General features: G+C 34.1%; 1 protein-coding gene across 7 annotated transcripts in view; it reads left to right on the top strand.

Annotated features, from left to right (window-relative positions):
* Window positions 1–26099, top strand: part of ATP9B (ATPase phospholipid transporting 9B (putative)) — a 481309-nt gene that overhangs the window by 78128 nt on the left and 377082 nt on the right. For 6 of the 7 annotated variants that reach the window (XR_011965979.1, XM_072604050.1, XM_072604049.1 and 3 more), the window contains one exon: window positions 10225–10333. The exons of the other annotated variant lie outside the window; for it this stretch is intronic. Coding sequence is in view for 5 of the 6 variants with exons in the window: in XM_072604050.1 (XP_072460151.1) it covers window positions 10225–10333 (109 nt within the window). In the remaining variant the exon portion in view is untranslated. The remainder of the gene's footprint in view (window positions 1–10224; window positions 10334–26099) is intronic. 7 annotated transcript variants of the gene reach the window in all.

Genomic DNA, 26099 nt, shown 5'->3' with positions numbered 1-26099 from the left:
ATGATCTGCTTCATTCTGTGATCTAGTTCCATAGTTCTTTCTCTGGATGTGGAAAGCCATTTGCCTCAGAAGTCCATTGGGAATTTTTTAGGTCTTTGCATTGCTATAAAGGACTAAGTCAACCAGAAAAATTCCTCATACATTGTGGTTGTTGCTGTGTACAGAGTTCTCCTGGTTCTGCTCCTTTCACTCAGCATCAGTTCATATAAGTCTTTCCAGGCCTCTCTGAAGTCTTCCTGTTCATCATTTCTTATAGCACAATAGTATTCCATTACATTCATATACCACAACTTGTTCACTCATTCCCAAGTTGATGGACATCCCCTTGATTTCCAGTTTTTGGCCACCACAAAGAGAGCTGCTATAAATACTTTTGTACATATGGGACCCTTTCCCATGTTTATGATGTCTTTGGGATACAGTCCTTGAAGCAACATTGCTGGGTCAAAGGGTATGCACATTTTTGTAGCCCAGAATTGTTGGATCAGCTCACAGCTCTGCAAACAATGAATTAGTGTTCCAACTCTCCCACATCTTCTCCAACATTTGTCATTTTCCTGTTTTGTCATGTTAACCAATCTGATAGGTGTGATGTGGTACCTTAGAGTTGTTTTGATTTGCATCTCTCTAATCAACAGGGATTTAGAGCATTTTTTCATGTGATTATAGATAGCTTTAATTTCTTCCTCTGAAAACTGTCTGTTCATATCCTTTAACCATTTATCAGTTGGGGAATGACTTGTATTCTTGTAGGGGTTCAGATCCCATCCCCATCATTATCTTATTTTTACAGATGAGGAAAATGAAAATATGCATGATAAGGATGTATTCACAAGACTCAACTATAAAGGACTTTAGAGTTAAACTAATCAAATTTCACACTTAAATGTCACTTAAATTTCACACTGACTTTACTTTGATAGTTTGTATCAAGGGAGAGAAGGGGGCATATTTAAGAGATGTTTCTAAGGTGAAATCAACAGGCCTTGACATCAGCTTGAATATGGGGTGGGGGGGAGAGCATGAGAGACAGAGAGGTATTGAGGATGACTCTTAGGTTGTGAGCCTGAGCCTGGGAAAATGATGTGGGCCTCTGTAGTAATAGGGACAAGTAGGAAATGGAGAGGGTTTACAGGGAAAGATAAAGAGTTTTTGTTCTCTAGAGAGATCAAGGAGAAGAGGGTGTTTGACAATGCTATCCCAGTCTTTAAAGCAAGGTAGATAGGTGCAAAATAGCAGCTTCTAAACATGGCAAAGTAGAATCTGAAAGTAGAGACTGAACAAAATGTTTAGTTATTCTGTTGTCAAAAATAGTTTGAATGTTAAGGCTATAGATATAAACTCTGAGTTTTATTTAGTTTTTTATTTGTATTTGTTGTGAATATTGTTAGCTTTTTGGGTGGCATAGTTCATGGAAGGCTGGACTTGGAGTTTGGAAGATCTGAGTTCAAATGAGATAACATGTGAAGTGCTTTGCACTGTGAAGTGCTATATAAATATTAGCTATTATTGCACCAATAAATGTGTAAATGAAAGTGCTTTCATTGCTTTTTTCACTTCATTGATTTATAGAAATTCACCCTATTGAAAATAATAGAAGCAGGGACAAATTGACTTCCTGTCAGAACTCTGCTGGAGATGTAATTTTTTTAACATTAACAGTTGAGTAGATAGATTAAACTTAGGCAACATTTTTAAAAAACTTTATCATTTTAAGACATTACCTTCTACTTTTTGTATTTTAATTTTTCTGTAGCAAAAGTCTTCTATTTATTTCCAAATTGGAATTTTTCAAAATTTTAGTATGTATATATCTACCTGAATCTTTTTCTATTGTTTGGAGTTAGTCACTTGATTGCTTATTTAGCAATTGTGTAAATCTGTGCAGAGGAAATTAAAAGTTATAGCTGAGAGGAAATTTTGTTGCTTTTGCTTATTGCTAACCCTCTCTGCTAAGTAGCTCTTTGCAATAATTGATTGTCTGCTATTATATTTTTCAACAATAAATACACAGCCATTTATTAAATGCTTATTGTGTACAGAACGTTGTAGTAAATCAGATGCAAATTTAGATAAAATATTTGCTTGCTTGCTTTGAGCTCAGCCTACTAAGGGGATATGATAATAACAAAAATACCTGTAATATGAAGTAGTGCATGATAAATGTAGCACATTGCTGAAGAAAAATTCATTTGTAAAGACTAATAAGGAAAATGTCTTTACTGATGAATCAGGAGAGACTTTATGGGACATTTGAGGGAGATTTTAAGGTCTAATTGAATAAATTTATTTCAGTTTTAAGTGTCATTTCAGGAATAAAGAACAGTGTGAATAAAAGCATCAAGGTAGTTTGTATACAGTGTGTTGTGGCTAAGTTTGGATACTGCCTCCGATGAGAGCTGTGTGGAGGGGTGTGGGGGGGTGTTATCAGGGCAACAGGTAGGAGGAGGGTTCTTAGATAGAACTAGCAAGAGAGTGGTAACAGATTATTGGAGGCACTAGAATGTTAGCCAGAGGAAATTGAGCTTTACTTTAAGAATTTTGAGCATAGGAATGACGTGGCATTATATGAAGATCTCTGCAAAAGGGAGATTAGATTGAAATATAGAGATGTAGAGACAGACAGTCAAGGTGGAAACAACTTAGGAGACTCTTTGAGGAAGACAACTTGGTGACAGTGGTCTGTTCTAAGTGTGGTTGTAGTTTGAATAGACTGGAGGTGAAAGACATTATTAAAAAAACAGTCAAAATGTTTGAGGCTGAGCCAGACCCAGGCCAGTCTCCTGGTAGTGTAGATCTGATATTCGAACAGAAAGTAACATTAGGAGGTCACTTGAGAGTTTACAAAAGGAACTTTAGTAGCCATAGCAAAAGGATATTCAAGAAGGAGAGGCATTGAGAATTGTCCCCTCATTGCTGTAAAACTGGCTCCCTTCCAACAATGTTTCCCCCCTGTCTAAGCCCTCTGGAAAGCAGTTGGAGGATTGCTGAGTGTTTACTGGCAGCTGATTAGATAGCCCAGTCAGTTTTACATGACTATAAGCAGTGAGCTACAAGGGCTCTGCCTTTGGTTACTGTAGCTGCTAGGCCTCTGCTCTGCTCTCAGGGCTCCACTGCTTCTGGGAGTGGATTTCCTAGCTGTTGGCTGTGGCTGCAGCATCTTTGCCCAATTATGGAACTTTGCTGTCTTTGGCGTCTTGAGGCCAATAACTGCATGGAATTTTTTTCTCCTGTGCCAGTGGTAGCAACTTCTGCTAGGGTCGGGTAAATGCATTTGGGGCTTGATGTTTCTACTCCTTTCTGAAATTTCAGAAAATATTGTAGTTCATAGTTCTGGGATTACAATGGAAACATTTAAAATTGATACAGCACCCCCACTTTTACTCAGCAAATTAAATGGGTGTACAGTTGACCCATTTGTCTATATCCCTAATTCCTTAATGTCTCTGGGCTCCTGATAACTTGGGGGAAATTTAGCATTGTCCTTTCAAATAGCTACCCTTGTGGTTCGCACCAGGGAGTATAGCAAAATCTTCCTGGCTGAATAGTAGAATTCTCTGAAATTCTCAATTAAAAAGTAACTAAAGAAATCCAGGACAGTCGTTAAGATACTTACCAGATTCTTTGGATCTGTCTTGGTTTTCATTCTCTTATTGGTGGAGACCCTTAGTGTCTGGCTATATCCGCGTGCAATTTATAGGGCTTATGGACGGCTAGTTTATCTATGTTGTCATTTTCACAAGTCATTCAAAACAGCTTACACAAATATGACTCAATGAGAGAGACTCTGATATTCTCCTCAGAAATGCTTCAGTTTTCCATTTATAGTCCATTTTCCACCCCATAGCATTAAAGTTAATTTTTCACAATAAACTTTATTTAGTTCTATGTAAATATTATATCTCCTGATCACTTACAGATCAAAAGAAACAATTGAAATAAGTAGCTTTCTGGTTTTTAAGTAAATTGTTTGCAGGGTGTCTACTGAGAGTAGAAGATGCTTATACTGTGTTGTAATGGTGTCTAACTTTTTATATGTCCAATTCTGTCTCGGATTGATTCTTCTTTAGGTAATTCCTGTACACACACACACACACACACACACACACACACACACACACACACACGCACACACACCCCTTTTTAGATGTAATAATGTAGAGATACATAAAAATTTTCTGTAGGTCATCCATTCTCCTAGGTAACTGAATATCATAGTTTAGATCATAGCTGTTCTTCATCTTTTTTTTTTTTTTAAAGATAATTAAATCAGACTCATTTAAGTGATTATTGATTTCATTTATGAGCCTGAGCAGTATCTGACCGCAGCAATGATTTTACCTTTCCTTGTAACCTCTGTCTTGTATCCTTAACCACTATTTGTTGTCACTGAGGCTGCAATCCCTCCATCCCTCAATTCTTTCTTAGCCCATCAGTCATACTCTCCCTGTTTTGAACTTAGAGTGGGAAAGTTAACCACTACACTGTCTTCTTCTCTTGGGTCCTTTACCTCTATCATTGCTCTTCCAAGCCTCAGCCTTGAATTACTACCACCCTCTGCTGCCTTTGCTCTTGAACTTGCACTGCTGAATGAAGCTGGAGAAAATCACATAACTGTTTTGACTGCATCTCCTTTAAATTTATGGTATATAATCTCAACTGTGTCGCTACTGTGACAGGGCAGTCCATTTATACCTTCTTAATTGATTCATTATTCTACTTACCACAAAGTTTTTTCTAATCTCTTCATTCCTCAAACCTTCCATGGCTTCTCTACCCTTTTAACTGAGAAGTTTGCATCATATATCACTGAAGAAATTGAATTCATGCACTGAGACGTCCTTCTTCTCCACTCCTCCTATCTCTCTTTACTCTGATGCTTTCCACCACTATCTCCTCTTTTATCCCTATCTTACATAAGATACCCCTTTTATTTACCAAGGTAGATCCCTCTACATGCGTAAGTGATCTGGTTCCCTCCTTCTGCAAGAGATTGCCTCTCTATTATCTCTACTGTCACTAATTTTCATTCTCCTTCTGCCTACTGGTTATTTCCCACCTATCTACGAATACACCCCTATCTTCTCCATTCTCATAAAACCCTAACTTGAGCTGTCCATCCCTGGTAGCTAACATCCTATATCTCCTTTTTGGAGATAGACTCCTTGAGAAGGCCATCAGTAATTAATGTTGCCACCTTTCTTTCACTCTCCTCTTAACTATGCACACTGACTTCCAACTTCATCATTCAATTGAAATTACTCTCTCCAGAGCTACTAATGAGTTCTTAATTGCCAAATCTAATGGCCTCTTCTTAATCCTTATACTTCTCTCCATCCTTTGACATTGTAGATTACCTTCTTTTCCTTGGATAATCTCTACTCTCCAACACTGTTTTCTTCTGGTTCTTCTCTTGCTTGTGTGATTACTTCTTCTCCATCATCTTTGCTTGATCTTCATCCAGGTCAAATCCATTTATTCTAGGTATCCATAATGCTCTGTCCTGAGCCTTCTCATAGTATATCACATCTTTCCCTCTAAGCCTTTTTCTTTTCTTCCTAATTTTCCTGTTATTCTTTAGGGTATGACCATCCTCCCAGTCACCCAGGTTCTCAACCTAGGTGTCATCCTGTACTCTTCATTTTCTGTCATCTCCTTCCCCCTACACTCAATCTATTGCCAGTTCTACCTTTTTAACATCTCTTTTATACCCCCTTCTTTCCAATAACACTGCTACCACTCTGGTTAAGGCCCTTATCACCTCTCACCTGGACCATTGCAGTAGTCTTTTGGTTGGTCTTCTTGTATCAGGTCTTTCCCCATTCCAGTATATCTTTCATTCATCCATCAAATTGATTTTCCTAAAGGCCAGATCTGATCATATCTCCCTCCCTGCTCCCCTTCTAATTTAATAAACTCAGTGGCTCCCTCTCCCCTCCAAGATCATATATATATATGTGTGTATATATATATATATATATATATATATATATATATATATATACACACATATATATACATGAAATCCTTTTTCTGTACCAAAAACTTTCATAATCTAGCCCCGTTATACTTTTCTAGTCTTTTTGCAGCTTATTCTTTACATTATACTCTGCCACTAAATGATATTGGTCTCTACTTTTCTTTACACAAGACAATCCACCTTCCAACTGTATGCATTTTCATTGCTTGTCCCTCTTGCCTAGGATTGTCTGATTCCTTATCTCCATTTCCTAGGTTTCCCTCTCTTCGAGTCCCGGATAAAATGTCAACTTTTGTAAAAAAAAAAAAAAAACCGTTGCTAGTCACCCTTAATGCTGATGCCTTACCTCTGTTGATTATCTTCAGTTTATCTTATTTGTACATAGTTGTATCTTGTTTGTACATAGTTGTTGGCATGTTATCTCTGCCATTAGACAGTGAGTACCTGGAGAGCAGTCTTTTTTTTAAACTCTTTGTATCCCTAGTACTTAATGCATTGTAGGTACTTAATAAATGCTTTTTGACTAAAGAAGAATAGATTGCCATATAGAAGTAAGGACCTATTTGAGATTAGATAATATATAATAGTAAATCCATTTAGCTTGGCTCCATGATTTTATCCACTTACATTCAGCAGCATCTTAATAGAAACCAAATAGGAACATGTTGGGGGTAAACTTGGGGTTTGGAAAGATGCAGCTAGGGATAGGACAGAGGGTCAGGAGATCTAGGGGTAGGTGATAGTTTCATAGGATAAAGATCAACATATTTGATAAGCTTACCAATTTTTCCCCTCTTCTTTATTCTCTTTAATTAAGATCACTGTGCCACCCAGCTGCTCCATTTTTTTTTTTTTTTTGAGGCAATCAGTATTAAGTTACTTGGTCAGGGTCATACAGCTAGTAAAGTGTCTTAGGCTGGATGTGAACTTAGGTCCTCTTGACTTCAGGGTTGGTGCTCTATCCGCTGTGCCACCTAGCTGTCCCATTTTTTTCTTTGAACATCAAGCACTAAGCCTTAATTATGGCTTATGTTATCACACATAAAAGCAGATCTCTTTGATTGCTGTTGTAGGACAAAGATTTTAATTTACAAAAAAATTATTAATTATTTAAAAATCATTTTTAGTAAATTTTGGACATTATAGTGCCATTGATAAAGATAATAGTCTATCAGTGACAGACCATGTGCTTGTATTCACCTCTTCTAAGTTTATTATATTCAGATTTCTTGAGGTAGCTGGTAGCATATTAGATAGAGAATGTTGGGTTTGGAATCAGGAAGTCCTGAGCTCAAATCCAACCTTAGACACTTACTGGCTGTGTGACTCTTGGCTAGTCAGTTAACATGTGTTTGCCTCAATTTTCTTAACTCTGAAATGAGGATAATAATAGCGCCTACCTCCAAAGGTTTCTGTGAGGAACAAATCAGATAATATTTGTCAAGTGCTTAGCACAGTTCCTGTTACATACTAAGTAGGTACTATATAAATGCTTTTTCCTTCCTCTTCCCTTTCCCATTCCCCTTCAAGCTATTGAATGGGCAGAATGTCAGTATTGTCTTCACATATGAAAATAGACATAACTTGCTTATGCCTGTGTAACATTTGGCCTTTTCCTTTTATGATCATATCTATGGTAGTGGGATACAGTTCTTTAGTGTTTGTTATTCTGGAAGAATCCATTTTAGAAGATGACATATCTTATTCTAATATTAGGGACTGAGACAAGCAACCTTAGTATTTGCACAGAACTAATTGAGAATTGTAGTAGAGACAGGTATATTTTTGTAAAGTGGATGGGCCTGGGGATATCTTTTACCTTGTTCAGAAGCCCCTAACCCACAGATGAAAAGAAGAACTAAAAATATATATCTTTCTCTTGTTTTAAAGTCAGTGTCTTCTATCTTGTTGGTAAGGTATATGCTGAGAGTAGAAGAGGCTTGTATTGCTATCTGATTTTTTATATGCCCAACTCTCCTTTGGGACTATATATTCTTTTGTAATTCTGGTTTATTAGCTTTTTTTTAACATCCACATATTTCTACCTTTCACATTCATTTAAGGAATATACAATTAGTCTTTTGTTCTTTGCTGTGACAGTTCATTTTCTAAAGGATTTTATTCAGAACAAAACCTTAGATTTATGGTATGGAAAAATGAGAGCTTTAATTTATATCTTAATTGACTTTTGATTGGATCCTCTCTCTTGGGAGATAACTGAAGTTAATATATCAGTTAATTAATTTAATGTGACCTTTCAACTTTTGAGGATACTTTCTTTGACCTTTTTAAATATGGTTGACCACAAGTTATTAAATCTAGCCTTTCTCCTATTTTGGGATTATCTAATCACCTTTTATTTTTACAGTGTTTATTAGCAAATTTGTATTTGTATTTTTTTATTTTTATTATTCACTTATTTTCAGTGTTCCGCAATCACTACCATACAATCTAGATTTTTTTTCTTTCCCTCTCTCCCCTTCCCTACCCCCCTTACTCCCTTCCTCCCTGAGACAGCATACAATTTTATATGGGTTCTACACATACACTCCTATTACATACATTTTCACCATAGTTATGTTGTATAGAAGAATTAAAGTGAATGGGAGAAATCATAAAACAAACCAAAACGTAATACAAAAGAAAATGATCTGCTGCAATCTGCAGTTGAATTCCATAGTTCTTTCTCTGGATGTGGAAGGCATTTTGCTTTAAAAAAAAAATTTTCCTTTTAAAAAAAAAGGAATTTTTTAAGTCCTTGCATTACAATGAAGTTCCAAGTCTCCCAGAAAAAATTCTCACACACTGTGGTCGTTGCGGTGCACAAAGTTCTCCTGGTTCTGGTCCTTTCACTCAGCATCAATTCATATAAGTCTTTCCAGGGTTCTCTGAAGTCTTCCTGTTGATTTCTTATAGTGCTATAGTATTCCATTACATTCATATACCATAATTTATTCAGCCATTCCCCAATTGATGGGCATCCCTAAATTTGTATTTTTATAATGTTTGAAAACTGGAAAGGCAAAAACATATATGGTAGACTCTTATCAAGGCAAAACCTACATTACAACTAATCCTTTTTGGTGCACAAAAATTCCAAACTTTACATTTCTGGCCTTCCAGTTATGAATTGCTCTGACCAAGGATTTTAGGAGGACTCTTTCCAAATAAGTTGTTTTTTTTTTATCTAAGTGTAAGAACATGAAAATTTTTCCTATGTGCTCGTAAAGACAGAAGTTATTAAATGCTTGTAAACTTTAAATTAAATGCTTTACAAACTCCTGAAATTATGGCTATAGTTAGAGACATCATAGAGTCATATCAAAGCTCAAGGATGCATTTTATATGTACATTGTACAGATTAAATCCTGTATATAGTAAACAGTTCTTTTTCTCAAGGATATCCAAGACTTAGGAGTTGACTTATTTCACACTGTATTTCATACAACAGAATTTTAGAACAAAGGAATACTAATACTGACTTGAAATTCTATGTCATTTAATGTTGACATCATTTGATATGAGACCTGTCATTCATAAATTAGACTGAAGAAAAGTCATCAGTACAGTGAATCCAACATAAGTATTATTTATCCAATCAGAGAGAGAATAACACAGAAAATACTGATGAATGTGCCAGGAAGTTTGTAAGATTTGAATGTTAGGCATCAGCTACATATTAGTGTTATGTCAGGAATTAAAATGAACAAGTAGGTACAAGTTTTATTTAGATGGGCTAAAATTAATCTATGTATCTTTTTTTTTGTTTAGTGAAAAAACTGAGAATTATAAAAATCCCTCACTCCCCCGTAACCCCAAAAAATGGTGATCGGTGTGATTTCTCAGCTACTGACTTTTATTGTGATGATAGGCTGCAGAAATTAAGTATAAACATTTTTATTGGTTATTCTTAATTTGATATTGATATTCCTGTGTATCATGTATATAACTCATCAGTTTATTAAATATTACTTTAAAAATCTTTTGACTGCTAATTTAGAACATTAACGTTTATTTTAATTTTATTAGTTTCCTTGAGTACTCCAAAAATCAACAATTTATTTAGTTTCCTTTGTAATGTTTCTTTGTTACTCTTTTGTATTTTTTCTTTCTTTGTATTCATTTTATCTTTTACAGAATAAATTAAGAAAAAAGTTAAATTTGGGACTATATTAGCCACATTTTCCCTTGTTTAAAAGACCTTTTTTGAGCAATATTTTATATGTTATTTTGTTTTTTAATAGGGATTTGTCTTGGCTGTTACTATGATACGTGAAGCAGTTGATGAATTTCGGCGTTTCCAGCGAGACAAGGAAATGAATTCCCAGTTATATAGCAAGCTTACAATAAGAGGTTGGCAAAGATACTTTTAATCATATGTAGCATTCCTTTGGTCAATACTAAGTAGTATTGTTATTTAATAAGAAAATTTTTTAATTGATAGAAGAAATAAACATAAAGAACTTGCCCCAATTTTTTTTGCCCAAAACTACCTCTGAAATTGATGATAACTAAATGGTCTCGTTGTCTTAGATAAGAGACATGCTATTTTGTTTTAGACTTTTAATCATTACGATGGATAAGTTTGTGAAACAGTATATCAAAATATATATGTATATGTGTTTGTGTACATATATGTACACAATGTGTACATATATTCACGTTTGTTATAAAATGTATATTATTCTGTTATTTGTATTTAATGTGCTTCTACTTTTGTGTATATGCCTGTTGGTTTTCACATGCACACTAGCCTTTCAAGCAAATTAAAGCAAGCACAAATGTCTACCTTATATAGAGTAATATCTAATTATATGTTGCTCAGTCTTCCAGAAACCTCAGCTATCTGAACACATTTCCAAATGTCAAAGTAAATTAGCTTCTCAGTATCTGAACCAGTTGTCAAAAAACCATTGTTTTAAAATCATGCACTTTAGTAGTTAGGGTCTTCACTCAGATCTTTGACTCTTACATAACAGAGTTCTTTTACTCTAGGTTTCTAACTTGAACAAATAAGAAACAAATGTTATAAAGATAGTTGGAAGGGTTGATTTGAAACAGTCATGGTGAAATCAGGAAGACTTTCACTTAAGTTTACCATCTCATTATTCCCCTTAAAATGTAGTTTATAATATTTTAAAAGTTTTTGAATTTTATGGACTTTTTTGTCTTCATATCACTTTCATTTCCTAATATATCCCTTTTCTTATCCCTTCCTGAGGGCTATCCATACAAAAAATAAAAAAGGGGAAAACAGTTTATTCAGCAGAACTAAAGAACTTTTCAGTCAGATCTGATATATATGCTACGCACTTTTGTTGTCTTCTGTTTTTGCAAAGAGGGGAGGGAAGTGTATTTTCATCTTTCTTCTTTGGGTATAAGCCTTATCATTTTAATTTCATAGTATTCAGTTAAAATTTTGTTTATTACTCCTATTTCCATTTCCATTTCTGTTATCTTTCTGCATAATGAACCAGAAAATTGTCCTGCTTACTTCACATTGTGTCAGTTCACATAAGTCTTCCCATGACTGTGTCCTTCATATCCATAATTTTTTACAGCGTAGTAATATTCCATCACACTCAGGTACCAACGTTTATTTAGCCCTTTCCTAATGAATAAGTATCTATTTTGTTTCCTGTTCTCTACTATAAAAATGCTGCTATAATTTTTTTTCCCCTCTTTCCTTGCATAGCCACCATCCTAGTTTATTTAGGCCCTCATCATTTCTTGGTTGGATACATTGAAATAGTCTTTTAATAACTCCTTACTATGTTTTCCTAAAGGGAAAGCCAAGTCAACTCCTTAGTCAGTGAACTCCTCCAACTCCTTATACCTCTAGGATAATATATAAAGTTCTTTGCCTTTTAAAACTCTAAACAGCTTTCCTTCACCTGACCCTGCCCTACCTTTTCATTCTCCTTACTCTTTATTCTCTGGTACACTGCCGTTCAGCTGGCCTATTTAATTTACTTCTCTGTGCCTTTGCATTAGTCATCCCCCCATGTCTAAAATGTTCTCTTTTCTTAACTCGTCCTCTTGGAATATACCTGGTTTACTTCAAGACTCAGCCACAATACCTTGTTCTGGAATTCTTTGTAGTTACCCAGGTGTTAGAGCTTTCCTCTCTAAATTACCATCTGTTTATTCTGTTTGCATCCAGGTTGGTGCCTAGTTATTTACATATTGTCTTTCTCTTCAGAATGTAATCTCCTTCAGATGTAGTTTTGGCCATTATTTGTATCCCCAGTGCTTAACATTGTGCCTTGTACACAGTAAATATGTAATGAATTTTTGTTGATTGATTGTTATCTGTGGAACCTTTCTTTTATCATTGACCTTTTTGAAGGTTATGCCTGGTAGTGAAATGTCTTGTTCAAAGAGTATGGACACTTTAGTTACTTCTTTTAGCTTTAGCGCAGGTGCTGTCTCACTTCTGCATTTGTTTCCTTGGGCTTAGCACAGTGCTTGTCCTATATAAGAAGCATTTAATAAATATTCATTCACTCATTTCATTTATTCATAATTGCAAATTGCCAAAATGTTTGAACTAGTTCACAGTTCAATTAACACTGTATTGAGTGCCTGTTTTTCTAAAACCTTGAGAAATATACAGTTTATTCTAGAGAGAACTCCTGTAAAATATGGTGAAACGTTTTTTTTAAAAGTTTGAAAGGGATGAGCTTTAGAAGTAAATAAATTCACTAAGGTAGAACATCTCATTACTAGAAAAAGTCAGATAACTAAATACCTGTATAAAATATAATTGCCTTGTCAGAAACCCCAAATCATTTGTAAGTTTATATCCTCTTGACTGCTTAGAGTATGATTATTTAAACTGATTGAGAGATCATTTCCTAGTGTCACAATTCTGCTGCTCAGATTACATACTGAGAAAGCTGGAAAAAAATGCAGGTAAAAATACCTAATAATATTTTGCTTTTGGATGTTTTTGAAAGTCTCAAGGCTCTGTGAATCCTTAAAGTGCTATGAAATGTGTCATTTTTGTTAATAATGAAAATCTCAATAGTTTGATTCTAATAAGAAAGGACTGAGTTGCTCTTTAGTTTGAAAAAGAAAATTACATATACACTTGGCATAGCTAATGTAGAGTGTTTGGGTTTTCTTTTAATAATCTAAGGTGAATAGCGAAGTCTCAAGCAGTAAAATGGAAAGAAGTACCTAACTGCTACTCTAAAAAGTAATTTAAGAGATTTCTCTTTGCTTAGGTCAAATTTTGTTCACTTATTTGAGATTAATTTTGCAATAAAATTTTGTTCTTGAAATCTGAATTTTTATAAGTAAACCTAAACTTTGTACTCACAGAAGGTGCTTAAATATTTGTTCAATTAAATGAATAAATAACTTACTGGTTTTTTTTTTTTGATTGCATTAATAGTGGTCTCTTGCTTTGCTGTGGCTTATTTTTTGTACTTAATTATGGTCTATGTATTTTTGGAGCTGTCAAATAAACCTGTTGAAGCAGATTGACATTCTCATACGAACCTTTCTGAAAATGGAAATGAAATCTGATTGTGCTGATTTTATCGAAGTCCATGGAAATACTCTTGACGTTTTTGGAGTTTTTTTTCTATTTTAAAACATTAAGAGTCATCTCATGTTGAAGAAGCGTTTTTATTTGCAGCTGACAACTGAATTTTCAGTGGTTGATTTTCCTGTTTGTGGACTAGTATGTCATTTGCTACTTCCTGTCTCTCCCTTTCCCTATAATTTGATGATTTTTGTGCTTCATTAGTATCACTAAAAAGAGAAGGTATGATCAGTAGGGAAAATGAAAATAAATTTTACTACTTGTTTAGCACCTGCCAACAGTTTTGGCAGTAGAGTGTTGAATTGATTGATTTAATTTTTAATTATCAGAGGAATTAGTTTAAAAAAATTTCATTTTTCTAATAATTAAGTAAAATTAAGCAATATAAATTGTGTGTCTTGTTTGTAATGACCATTTGTACGATCTCCTGCATTACAAGCAAGCAGATAGGGAAATTTTTGAGTTGTTAAGTTTATGAATGATTAAGTTTTACAAATCTCAGTTTAAAGAGGTTATTTTTTAACAAAATGAATTTATCTTTTAAAATTTAGGACTCAGATTTGAATTGACACTGTGCTATGGTTTCTTTCCTATTATTTTCCTCAAATATGAATTTTTTCTGGCTTACTCTTCTTAAATATCACTAGTACCCTAAATATTATTTGGGAAACATAAAAGGTGTTACCATTAGATATGAAATGAGCCTTATATTGAGAGGAGAATTTATGTATAATTAGTTTTCTTACAGTGGATATAGTCAAGATTATTTTCTTCATCATTTTGTATTTCGGAGCCTTTGCTTTATATTTATCCTAAACATAAAGAACTAAAGATATTTTAATTTTAATTTACTATAACTTGCGAAAATTCTTGGTTTGTCTTTTTGTAGTTGTTTTTGATTTTCTGTTAGATGTCTGCATAAAATCATGAGATCCTTTGAGGAGACTTACAATTTTTATAAGTAATAGTTATTCATTTGAAAATTTAGAGATTATCAAACCCATCTCAGGTATCTTTTAACAGTATATCTGTTGAGTCTCTTCTGTTCTTATGCATTTTGAAGTGGTGGTTCTTCTATTTTCTATATCCATATCTCTTATTAGTTAAAGCTGTCTGTTTTGAAGAGTTAGCTAAATGAATGAAGGTTTCTAAATTTTATTACAAAGGCTTTTATACAAGCTATTAGACTATTGCAATAGCATTCTTAGATTTTTTTTAATTTCCATGCTATTATTTCTCTAATCCATTTTTCACTAGGCTCTTTAAGTGCTATAAAATATTAGAAGACTGAAAGAGCTGTCAGATACAAAGAAAACCAAGAGAGATAAGTGTCACAAAACGCAAGAAAGCAAGAGTGTTTAAGTCAGCAAGCATTTATTAAGTGTTTACTATATGCCAACCACTGTGCTAAATTAGCTCTGGGCATACAAGGAAAGGCTAAAACATAAAACAGTTCCTGCCCTCATGAAACTCACAGGGGAAAGACAAGATATAAATAACTATGTATGTACAAGATACATACAGGGTAATCTCAGAGAACGTACCCTAGCAATGGGGGAGACTGATCAACACCTCTTGTAGAAGGTAGAATTTTTAGCTAAGTCTTGAAGGAAGTCAGAGAATGCAGACCTGTAGAATAGACAGTAAAAAAAATCACAGAGTTTTAGGAGATAACATATATGAGGAACAGGCAGAAGCTACTAGATTGCAGAGTATATAAATATAAGAAGGGTGTAAAGGTGGGGAGGAGCCAGTTTGTGAAGGGCTTTGAAATCCAAACAGGATTTTATATTAGTTCCTGGAATTAATAAGGAGGTACTAGAATTTATTGAATAGTGGAGTGAAGTAGGGAGGTCTGCTTTTTAGGAAGATCAGTTTAGCTAAGGAGTAGAGGACTGACTAGATTTGGGAGAGGTTTGAAGCAAAGAGATCTACCCCAGTGAGGTGAACCGGAATGTTTCAGAGTAGGAATGAGAAAAGGTCATAAGATTAGGCAATTAAAGGGTTGTTGGTAATTTGAAGAATTTCAGTGAGTTGGGAAGTGAGAGAAGTGGAAGCAACACTACTCGTTAACTTTTATTTTTTATTTTTAGAAGTTTGGCTCTGAAAGGGAGGAGAAATATCAAACTCTTATTTGAAGGGACTGTAGCATGTCATGAGGGTTTTTAGTGAGGATTTTTTAAGAATTGGTGACTTGGGCATGTTTGTAGGCAGTAGAGAAATAAGCAGTAGATAAGGAGAGGTTGAAGATAGGAGAAAGGTCTGGAGTGGAAGAAAGAAATTGTGACTTTGTTGGGGCAGTCTTTAAAAGAAGATAGAATGAGTCATCCTCATGGAGATGGTATCTGAATTAATGGGATTAAATTATATTACTAGGGATCAGGTTGGAGAGAAAAGGCATCCCAGTGTAGAACCTTGGGGTATAACTACTATAAGGTGATAAGAGAGGATCAAAATCTTGAAGGAATAATTTTATTTAGGAAGAGAATCAGAAAAGGTCAGTATTGTAGAAGTCATGAGAGAAAGATAATTTAGGAAATTCCATAGGGTCAAAACCTAAATAGGGATCAAATAGGACTTAGAAAATATCTTTAGAATTAACTGTTAAATGTTAAGAAGTAAGGGTGTGAGGAAGAGGAGGGAACAAGTTTAGATAAATTTTTCTAGAACTTTGGCCAAGAAAGAATGATGATAACTTGATGGTATGCTGTGGACAAGAGAAGGAAATAGAATATAATTTCTTATATTTTACACTTATACTTAGAATTTGTTTGCGAATTTATAGTATAGTTCTGAGTTCTGATATTGGTAGGCTTTTCCCTTCCCATTCTTTTTTTTCCTTATTTCTCTTGAGATTCTTTATCTTTTGTTCCTTCAGATTAGGTGGAGCCATCTGAAGATTGAGTTGAGCTGGTTGTGAAGTGAACGTTGCTGGGGTCTCTTATGGTATGATGGTCTCAGCCAACAACTCCACCAGTCTAGAGAATAGGTCTCAGGCATATTCGAGAGGGCCAGAATGGAGCAGTCTGGAGAATGAGTTGAGATTATATTGACTTGACCCACCGATAGTAATTTTTCCAATCATCTAGGTCTGTCCTTATTCCTCTAAATACTGTTTTGTAGTTGCATTCATATAGCCTTGTGTATGTTGTTAGGTAGAATCCCAAGTATTTTTTACATTCACATTCTATAGTTCTTTTAAATGGAATTTCTCTTTCTCTTTTTTGTTTGTAGTATTCAAAAACCCTGATGATTTACATATATGTATATATAATATATATATTTAGTTTATAGCCAGAAAATTTTCTGAAGTTATTGTTTCAATTAATTTTTCTAGTTTACTTCCTAGGATTCTGTAAGTAAAGTTATCATATCTACAAAAAAAAAATAATTTTGTTTATTCCTTGTCCATACCTACTCCATCAAATTTTTTTTAAAATTGTTTTATTTCTAAAGCTAGTATTTCCAACACTATGGAAATAATATTGATAATACTGTACATCCTAGCTTTGTTCTTCATCATACCGGAGACATCTCTGCTTTATTCCTATTACATTTAGAACTGGCTCTTGGTTTTAGATAGATATTACTTATATAAAGGAAAAAGATCCATTTATTCCTATGTTTTCTACTGTTTTTATCAGAAATGTGTGGGTTTCTTTCAAAAGTTTTTCCTTCATCTTCTGATACTATTTTTCTATTCTTATAATTAATATGATTCATTATATTTATCATTTTCATGTTATTAAGTTTAAACCTTACATTTGTGCTCTAAAATACAACTTAGTCATAGTGTCTCATGTTTTGATATGTTATTGGAGAGTTTTTGTTAATGTTTTATTTAAAATTTTTAAGTCAGTGTTTATTGGTACTGGTTTCTGCCTTTCATTCTTTTTGACTCTGGTTTATCTGTCAATTTTTGCTGCTGGTCAGAGTTCCCATGCTGATGAAATCTTAAATTCCTGTGGTTTATAGTACTACATGAAATAAGGATCATATATTTTAAAAATTCAGATAAGTTTGTTTTGAACCTAATGATATTGCAAATAAGTTAGGATGAAGGGTGTTGTTATTTTTAATCAATTTTATTTTATAACATAATCCATGAATTACCATATAAATTCTTTTGCAACAATTTTATTTTATTTTTTCCTTATGGACAACACTTTTTGTGTCATTTCAGTTCTTCATATTTTTTGGGGGAGGGTGGGAGAATTTTGTTTTTAGATTCATATCATTTTTCTCATAAGTGCCTTTTAAGTTTTGCTAAGCCTAACCATATTCTAAATTTTTGTAAGAATAATGTATTGTACAGTTCTACAAGACTTTAGAGATCATCATACTTAAATTTCTTCCATATTTGGCATTTGGAAGTTGAATGGTTAGATAAAGTGCAAGACTTGGAATCAGGAAGGCACAAGTTTCATTCCTGCCTCAAATAATTACTAGATATATGATCTCGGTCAAGTTGCTTAACTTCTCTCAGTCTTAGTTTCTTCATCTATAAAATGGGACTAATAATAGTACCTGCCTCACAGGTTTGTGGTAAGGTTCAAATTAGGTGGCATATATAGAAAGTACTCCAGTAATATGTAAGTGGTAGCTGTTAGTAAGTTTGTGGATGTTGGTTTTATTATGAGAACCAGCCTTTTCTTGTTTCTTGAGATTTCCCAATTTTTCTAGCACAGTGCTTGGGTTATAATGAATGTTTATTGACTGACTGACTAGCGCCTTACATTTAGCTAATGTGTGTGTATGTATGTATGTACACACAAAATAAATATTATTCTGTGTATTTTTTTATAGATAGTCAACTTGCTATGTCACTATCTCTTTCAAGAAAACCTTCATCTTCACACTTAGGACTATTTAAGAACTAAATTTCTAATAGTAATGAAGCTGGGGTCAGATATTGGAAAGTGGAGGAGGAAAGAAAGGGAGAAAATGACAGAACAGAGGCTCTCATCCCTTTGTGTACACATTTGCATATTCATATATATGTATGTAAAGATAGCATAGATTTATGTGTCTTTGTATATGATGAGACTAGAAGAGTCAGTCTCCTTACACATTTTGGTTTCATTGAGATTTAGAAATTCTTAGAATTGTAAACTATCCAAGTTAGCGTGTTTGTGTTTTTGTATATATTTATGTAGGATATATCCTTCAGGGAATAGTTAAAGGTAAAGCATTTAGTTTATTCATAAGAAACTTTGGAGTGTATCCTCTCGAGTAAGATCGTATTTGTTTTTATTTCTTATGTGTAGTACTGATTGTTAAAGTATAAAATATCTCTTAGCATATATGAGATATTTGTTAAAATTTCACACCATTATAATACCTTGCAAAATCTTTTTATCTGGTGAGTATAATGAATTAGTATGGATACTTATTTCAGTGTTTAGTTCTGCATCGTGCTTTAGGCAAAAGACTTATGCCTTGGTGGACTATAAAGTCTGGATATGAAGCCAATACTGACAGTTTTGGACTTTTTATTGGTAATTACACAGATGGTAAAGAGTATTTTAGCTAGTGAGATGTTTTTAGAGGGAAAATAGTTGGCAGAAATAATTTATGCAGTGAATAACATTCAATGTTTTGTCTGTGAATGTTTCTTTGCAAAGATATAATATTGCATTATTTCAGTGTTCTTTCTAATGCTATCTAATGATTCTTTTGACAGACCAGAGAAAGAATTGATTATAGGCTTATAGATTTACAAATTGATCATGTTTGTTAGTACTTTAGAATGTTTGGATTTTAATTTTACAAAAATTGCCTGTTTTTCCAACATGTGAAATTCTTTCCATCCCTTTTTAAACTGTAATATTACTTTTCTTTTCAGTCTTTTTATGCCTTTATGGCATGGAGATTGCCTCAGTGTATAATTTCTACTTCTTATCTGTTGACATGTTTACTTCAGCTTTTATCCTCCTTTCTTTTTCTTTATCTTAAAAATGTTTTCATATACAAATAAATAACCTACCTTTAGGCTGAACATATCTTCAGACAGCACTTTGCTTTCTGCATAAAATGATGATTTTTGTAAAGGAATTAGCACAGTGCCTGGCACATAGTATATGCATATTCCTTTCTTCCCTTACAATTCCTTAGCACTTCAGCTTTTAAAATAAATGTGGATGTTTGTTTATACATGTGAATGTATGTATACAATTGAATATACATATGCATGCATGTGTTTTATGTGTTCATAGTTATATATGTGTGTATATACATGTGTTTACATATTTCACATATATATGTATACACATGCATTTACATGCTTGTATGTATATAGATATACCAGAGATTTAACTTGCTTTGTGTCTCTTTTGTAGTATCTAGAAGATTGAAGCCAGCCAGTCACAGTGATTCAGGTTTAAAGAAATATTTTAAAAATAAATATTCTAGGCATTTTTTATAGTACAGAGCTCTACTTAGATATCTGTTACCCTACTTCAGTCCCTTAATACCTTATCACCTCTTGCCTAGATTATTGCAACTACCTACTAATTAGTTTCCTTGCCTCAGGTATCTAACCCATGTCAATATGTCCTATGCACTGTTACTAATTTTTCTTAGGTGCAAATTTGACCATGTGACTCCTCGTTTGGTCGACTCCAGTAGATTCTTGTTGGTTCTAGGGCAAAAGATAAATTCTTTTATTTAGGTTTTAAAGTCTTGCACAAACTGGCCCTAACCTATCTTTTTAGTCTCATTGGATGTTACTCTCCCCCCAGCTTCTCTCAGATCTAGCTGTTCTGTGCTCTCTGTATTTCATACAGGATCTTCCCTCTCCCTACTTTTGTGGGCCTTCCCACATGTTTGGAATATGCTTTCCTCCTTCCCTCAGCTTCCTTGAGTCTTCTCTTTCCTCTAAGACCTATCTCATGCACCATCTTTATCAAACCTTTCCTGATCCTCTCCAATAGCTGGTACACTCCCTCTCAAAGTATTTTGTTTGCAGGTATTTTATTTATATTTATTAACTTTATGTCTGTTCTCTCTCTATTATCTTCCCTATTAAAATGTGACCTCTGTGTCAATAATGAAATAAGTACCTGGCACATATTATGTGCTTAATACATTTTGACAATTGGCAACTATTTTATTAATGACTTGTTAAACTCATAAGCTTAAACTCTATAGCTAAAAATAAGTAACCTGTTTGGCAGGGGTAATTTGGCATTTTTTCAGGTTTTGACAAACTTGGTAACCTGCATTTTTTAAAAAATTAATTTCCTATTTAAAAAAATTGGAAGAGACTTAATATATTCGTAGGGGAAAGAGCTCCTAAAGAGTTAGACTGATGAGAGGGGGAGTGAGAGATAGTAAATTATAACACTATCTTAGAGACTGTGGAAAAGGAGATCAAATGTCTCCATTTTAAGTAAAATGAAGAAAACAGTGTGCAGACGTTACACTAGACATTTTCTTGGCAAAATTCTAGAATGTATTAATAAGGAAATGGTTAGTAAACATGTAGAAAATAAAAGAGTAATAAGAGACAAGAACAGTGTGGCTTGTATACAAACATGCCATACTAATCAATTTTTTTCTTTTATGGCATTTAATAAACTTGTTGATTAGGAGAATTATATTGATTACATATATTTAGTAAGCACCTGATAAAATCTCATATGCAGTTCTTGTGAAAAAGATGGAAAGAACATGAGATAGATAAAATTACTGAAAGCTGTATCCATAATCAAATGGCCAGATTTATAGAGTAACCATGGAAACATTTTTGGAAGCAGTTTCCTGGGGGAATGCCCTAGAAATCTGTGCTTGATCTTGTGTTTAAGCCAGATCAAGGTTTAACAACTTTGCAGATGACAGATTGAAATACCAGGCTTAAACATTGGGCCAAATCTAAGATAATGAAATTTAACAATGATAAATGTAAAGTCTTGTATTTAGGTCCAAAAAATCAAGTTCATAAGTACAGTGTGGGGGAGACATATGTTTGTCTCCGGAAAGCTGATGGTTTTAATGTACTTTAAGCCCAGCATGAGTTAGCAGTGTGATTTAAGATCCAAGAATGCTAATTCAGTCTTTGGCTACATTAAGAGACATAACTTTAGGAATGAAGAAGTGCTAGTCCCTTGTATTCTTCTCTAGTCAGACTACAACAGGACAGTTATGTTGAGTTGTGAGTATCCTATTTTAGGAAAAATGTAGATAATCTGGAGTTCTTATAGACAGAGGCATCCAGGATCTAAAGGGCCATGCTGTATGATTATCTGTTGGTGTTATTAGGGAGATTTATTCTGGAGAAGAGGATGCTGAGGAGGACAACATGATAGGTTTTTTTTTTCCAAGTATTTTAAAGCTTCGTGGAGAGAAGTCAAATTTTCCTGCATGATCTTAGAAAACAGAACTAGGAGCAATGAGTGGAAGTTTCAGAGAGGGAATTGATGTTTCATATAAGGAAAGACTTCCCAATGAATTAAGGTTTGCTTCAGGAAATGGTGGATTGTTTGTTGTCTTGAGATCTTCAAACTAAAGTTGAATGGTTACATGTGGGGAATGTTGGAAGATTTTTTTTTCCTCTAGGTTTGGTTCACACTAGATGGCAGCCAAGTCCCTTCAACACTGAAATTCTTTTATATTTATGGAGCATAAGCTATACCTTGTTTATTATTACTTGAATATTAAGTTAGTGTTTGTAAAGACATTTAGATCTGAGTGGTGTTTGTTGAACATTCTTTGGTATGTTACTGCATACTCCATGTAGTTTAAATACCCAGCTTTTGGAGATTTTTTGCTTCTCATACTAAGCAGTTTTCTTAATTAAAACTGCATAACATCTTGCAGTTTTTATCAGAAACTTGGAGGAAGACATAGCTTTGATATTTGCAGATAATAAGCTAAAAACAGTAGCTGATAAAATTAAATGGCAGTCAGTAGTCAAGAGGCATTTGTTAAGCCTCTATGTGATGTCAGTGGATCTGGAATGTGGACCATGTATGTAAGATAAAATTGAATGGAAAAATATACAGTCCTACTGTAGAGTTAAAAGACAACTGTATGTAATAAAAAAAAATCTCACATTTATTCACTTTCAGGTATGCAAAGTGCTTTCCTTAACAATAATTTTGAATTTAGGTAGTACAGTTTGGTTTTTTTTTACTCCATTTTATAGATGAAGGAACTGAGGCTCTGAAGTTAAATGACTTGCCCAGTTACAGAATGAGGAAGTTTCTGAACCTAGATCTCCCAGCTCTAAGACTAGCATCCATTATGTTGTACTGATTGCCTTGCACATTACAGGATAAGAGGAAGCTAGAAAACAGTTGGTGTGGGTTTTAATAGGCTTCAGGATCAGTATGATTCAGTAATATGATATAGCATCCCAAAAAAGACAAAGCAAGTTGATAAAAAATAGAGTCCAGAAGGGAGGTGGCATTCCTGCTGTACTATTCTGGGTGTCACATTTTAATAATAATGTTTATACCTATCTTCTCTGAAGAGATAAAAAAGAAAATAGTGACTGTCATGATGTGGATATTTGAAACCTACCTTCCAAACGGCAGTTGAAAGATCTGAACTTTTAAGTCTGGAAAACAGAAACTTAAGGCTTGATAAGCCATCTGCAAGAATTTGAAGGTCTTTAATGGGGAATAAGGATTGGATTTGTTATGTTTATCCCAAGAGCTAGAATTTGTAGGGAGTCATATTTGATCTCAGTTTAAGGGATAACTTAGTACTTACTGAAACAGTCAAAAAGTGGAGTTGTTTCTTTCTATAGGAAGTGAGTTACATCTCTTTAAAATGAATGACTTGTTGGAACTTGAAGAAGAGATTTGTGCTTTTGGTATGAGTTGGACTAGATGTCTGTTTTGCATATAACAAACACCCCAGAGGCACTGGAGTTTTCAGACTCTAGCCTCTAACAGGTTCCCTTTTTTATCTGGTCAGACAGACACCTTTGGAGGGGTTAATAGTCAGTTTTATTCTAGTCCAGTTTTCTCAAAGGGTTGCTGATAATGGAAGTATCAGCTCCTGCAGCATTCCCTAATCACTCTTCTCACAGGGTCTGGTGAGAAGGGGGAACAACTACTCCTGCATCTTGGTGGGGTCAGTTGAGACAGGCACAGCTTGTGCACTTCCCTAAATCCCTTCAAGCCTTGATGCAGGCTGGTTAAGGCACACACAGATTCCCCTATGGATTCCCTGTGGTTTCCTCAATCACTGACCAGTTGCTTTGTAGGGCAACAGACCAAGAAGGCATCTTGCCAACGTTAAGCTCACAAGTTAACTTTAGCAATATCGTCATTCTGTGCAAGCTTAGTAAATATTACATTATGTTATCCCATCTCTCATGTCCTAGACTCAGTAGGACTGTCTCTCACTATGATTCTAGGAATTGCTATCTACAATCCTTGGAGTTATTCTGGGAGTTATCTAACACCTAGAAACTAGACATTGCCATGGCCATGGTCCTGAGAAACTGAACTCTAAAAGGATAACAAAATCCTCCTTACTTATAATGTCCTACAAGAGTCTTTCTAACACTAAGATTTTGTGATTCTGCATCTTATCTACTATTTTGCCACTAAATCTTTGTTGTTTGTGTCAGGCATCAATCAAATGTTTACTTACTAAAGCTAGATACCACAGGATGTAGAGTTCTGGGCTTGAAGGCAAGAAGACTTGAATTCAAATTCAGTTTCAGACACTTACTGGCTGCCTCAATTTTCTCATCTGTAAAAGGGGCATCATAATAGCACCCACTTAGCAGGGTTGTTGTGAGAATCAAAACAGATATTATTTGTGAAGCTCTTAGCACAGTGCCTAGAAGGTGGTAGGAATTTAATAAATCCTTTCTTTGCCTTTTTCTTTCCCTCCCTCTCTTGCTGGAAACTGTACTTGATATCATGTAGAGGATATGCACAACAGATAATAAGGTAACCTTATCAGTTCTTGTTCTTGGCTATTTACTCCTCTTTCCAACCTCCATAGGTATTTACTGAACAAACTTTTTCTCATTAAATTTTAATATTCACCAAATAATTAAGCACTTACTATATGTAGTACACAATGTACAGAATTCTGTTACGGCAGGATCACTATCATAGAGCTTATAATCTGGTAGGGGAATAACAAATTTGCAAATTTCATTTTTTATTGTATAATATTATTAAATTTTTTAAGTGCAAAGCGAATTGCCATATTGTAAAATAACATTTAAAACTAAGTCAATCTAAAACATCTAAAACTTTATTCTACTGTAGTATGTTATATCAATTTTTATTAATATTATAGTATAATATACTTATGCATATATATGTATACTACTTAAACCTTTATTTTGGTTTACTTATGAGCTATAACCTTGGGTCATTTCCATGACTCTCTGTAGGAGATCATATTTCAAATTTTAAAAATAACATATTTACATTGTACTTAATGGAATTTTTTGACAGGATTATGAAATTAAGGAATTTATGAATTATTGAAGTGTATTTCTCCTACCTGTTAGATTATTCCTTCTCAGTTTTCTTTGATATGGGAGACAAATGATGATTAGAGACACTATGAATTTGGGTGTCACTCAAATGTCTGTTCTGGGCCACTTTTCCTCTTTTATAATACATTTATATAGCACTCTAAGGTTTGCAAAGCACTCTGTATACATTATCGTTATTTGTTTCTCACATCAGCCCTTCAAGGTAAGTTCTATAGGTATCATAGATTCAAAAAGTGAAACACAAAGAAGTTAGGTGACTTGCACACTTTATACTACATTCTTCTCCATGGGTTCACTTGCCACTCTTTATGCAGGTGACTACCAAATCTCTTTATAAATAGCTCATCCTGGACACTAATCGTTTTATTTCCACCTAGATATTTGACATATTCACATGTTGGCTGTCTTTCCAGGGCATCAAGCTCAGTATGTTAAAAAATGAACTCATAATCTTTTTTTTAAAATTAATTTATTTTCAGTTTTCAACATTTACTTCCACAAAACTTTGAATTTCAAATTTTCTCTCTGTTTACCCTGTCCCCTACCCTAGAAAAGCATATGTTCTGATTACCCTTTCCTCCAATCCCCTCTCCCCACCTCTTTTATCCCCTTACCTTCTGTTTTCCTGTAGGGTAAAATAGATTTCTGTACCCCAATACGTATATATCTTATTTCCTAGTAGCATGTAAAAACAATTTTTAACATTCACTTTTAAAGCTTTAAGTTCCACATTCTCTTCCCCCTCCCATTCACCTTCATTGAGAAGGTTATACATGTTTAATGATGCAAAAATGTCTATAACAATCATGTTGTGAAAGACTTTATTTCCCTCTATCCTGTCTCACTCTCCATTTATTCTGTTCTCTCGTTTGACCTGTTCCTCTACAGAAGTGTTTGCTTCCAATTAGCCCTTCCCCCAATCTGCTTTCTATTATCCCCCCTTTCTTATCCTCTTCCCCCCTACTTTCCTGTAGGGTAAAGTAAACTTCCATATCCAATTGAATGTATATGTTTATTCCCCTCTGAAGCCAAATCTGATGAAAGGAAAGCTCATTTATTCCCTCTCACCTTCCCCTTCTTCCCCTCCATTGTAA

The sequence above is a fragment of the Notamacropus eugenii genome, chromosome 4 (genome assembly GCF_028372415.1).
Source record: "Notamacropus eugenii isolate mMacEug1 chromosome 4, mMacEug1.pri_v2, whole genome shotgun sequence".
Taxonomy (NCBI): Eukaryota; Metazoa; Chordata; class Mammalia; order Diprotodontia; family Macropodidae; genus Notamacropus; species Notamacropus eugenii.
This window is presented reverse-complemented; position numbering and strand designations above follow the sequence as displayed.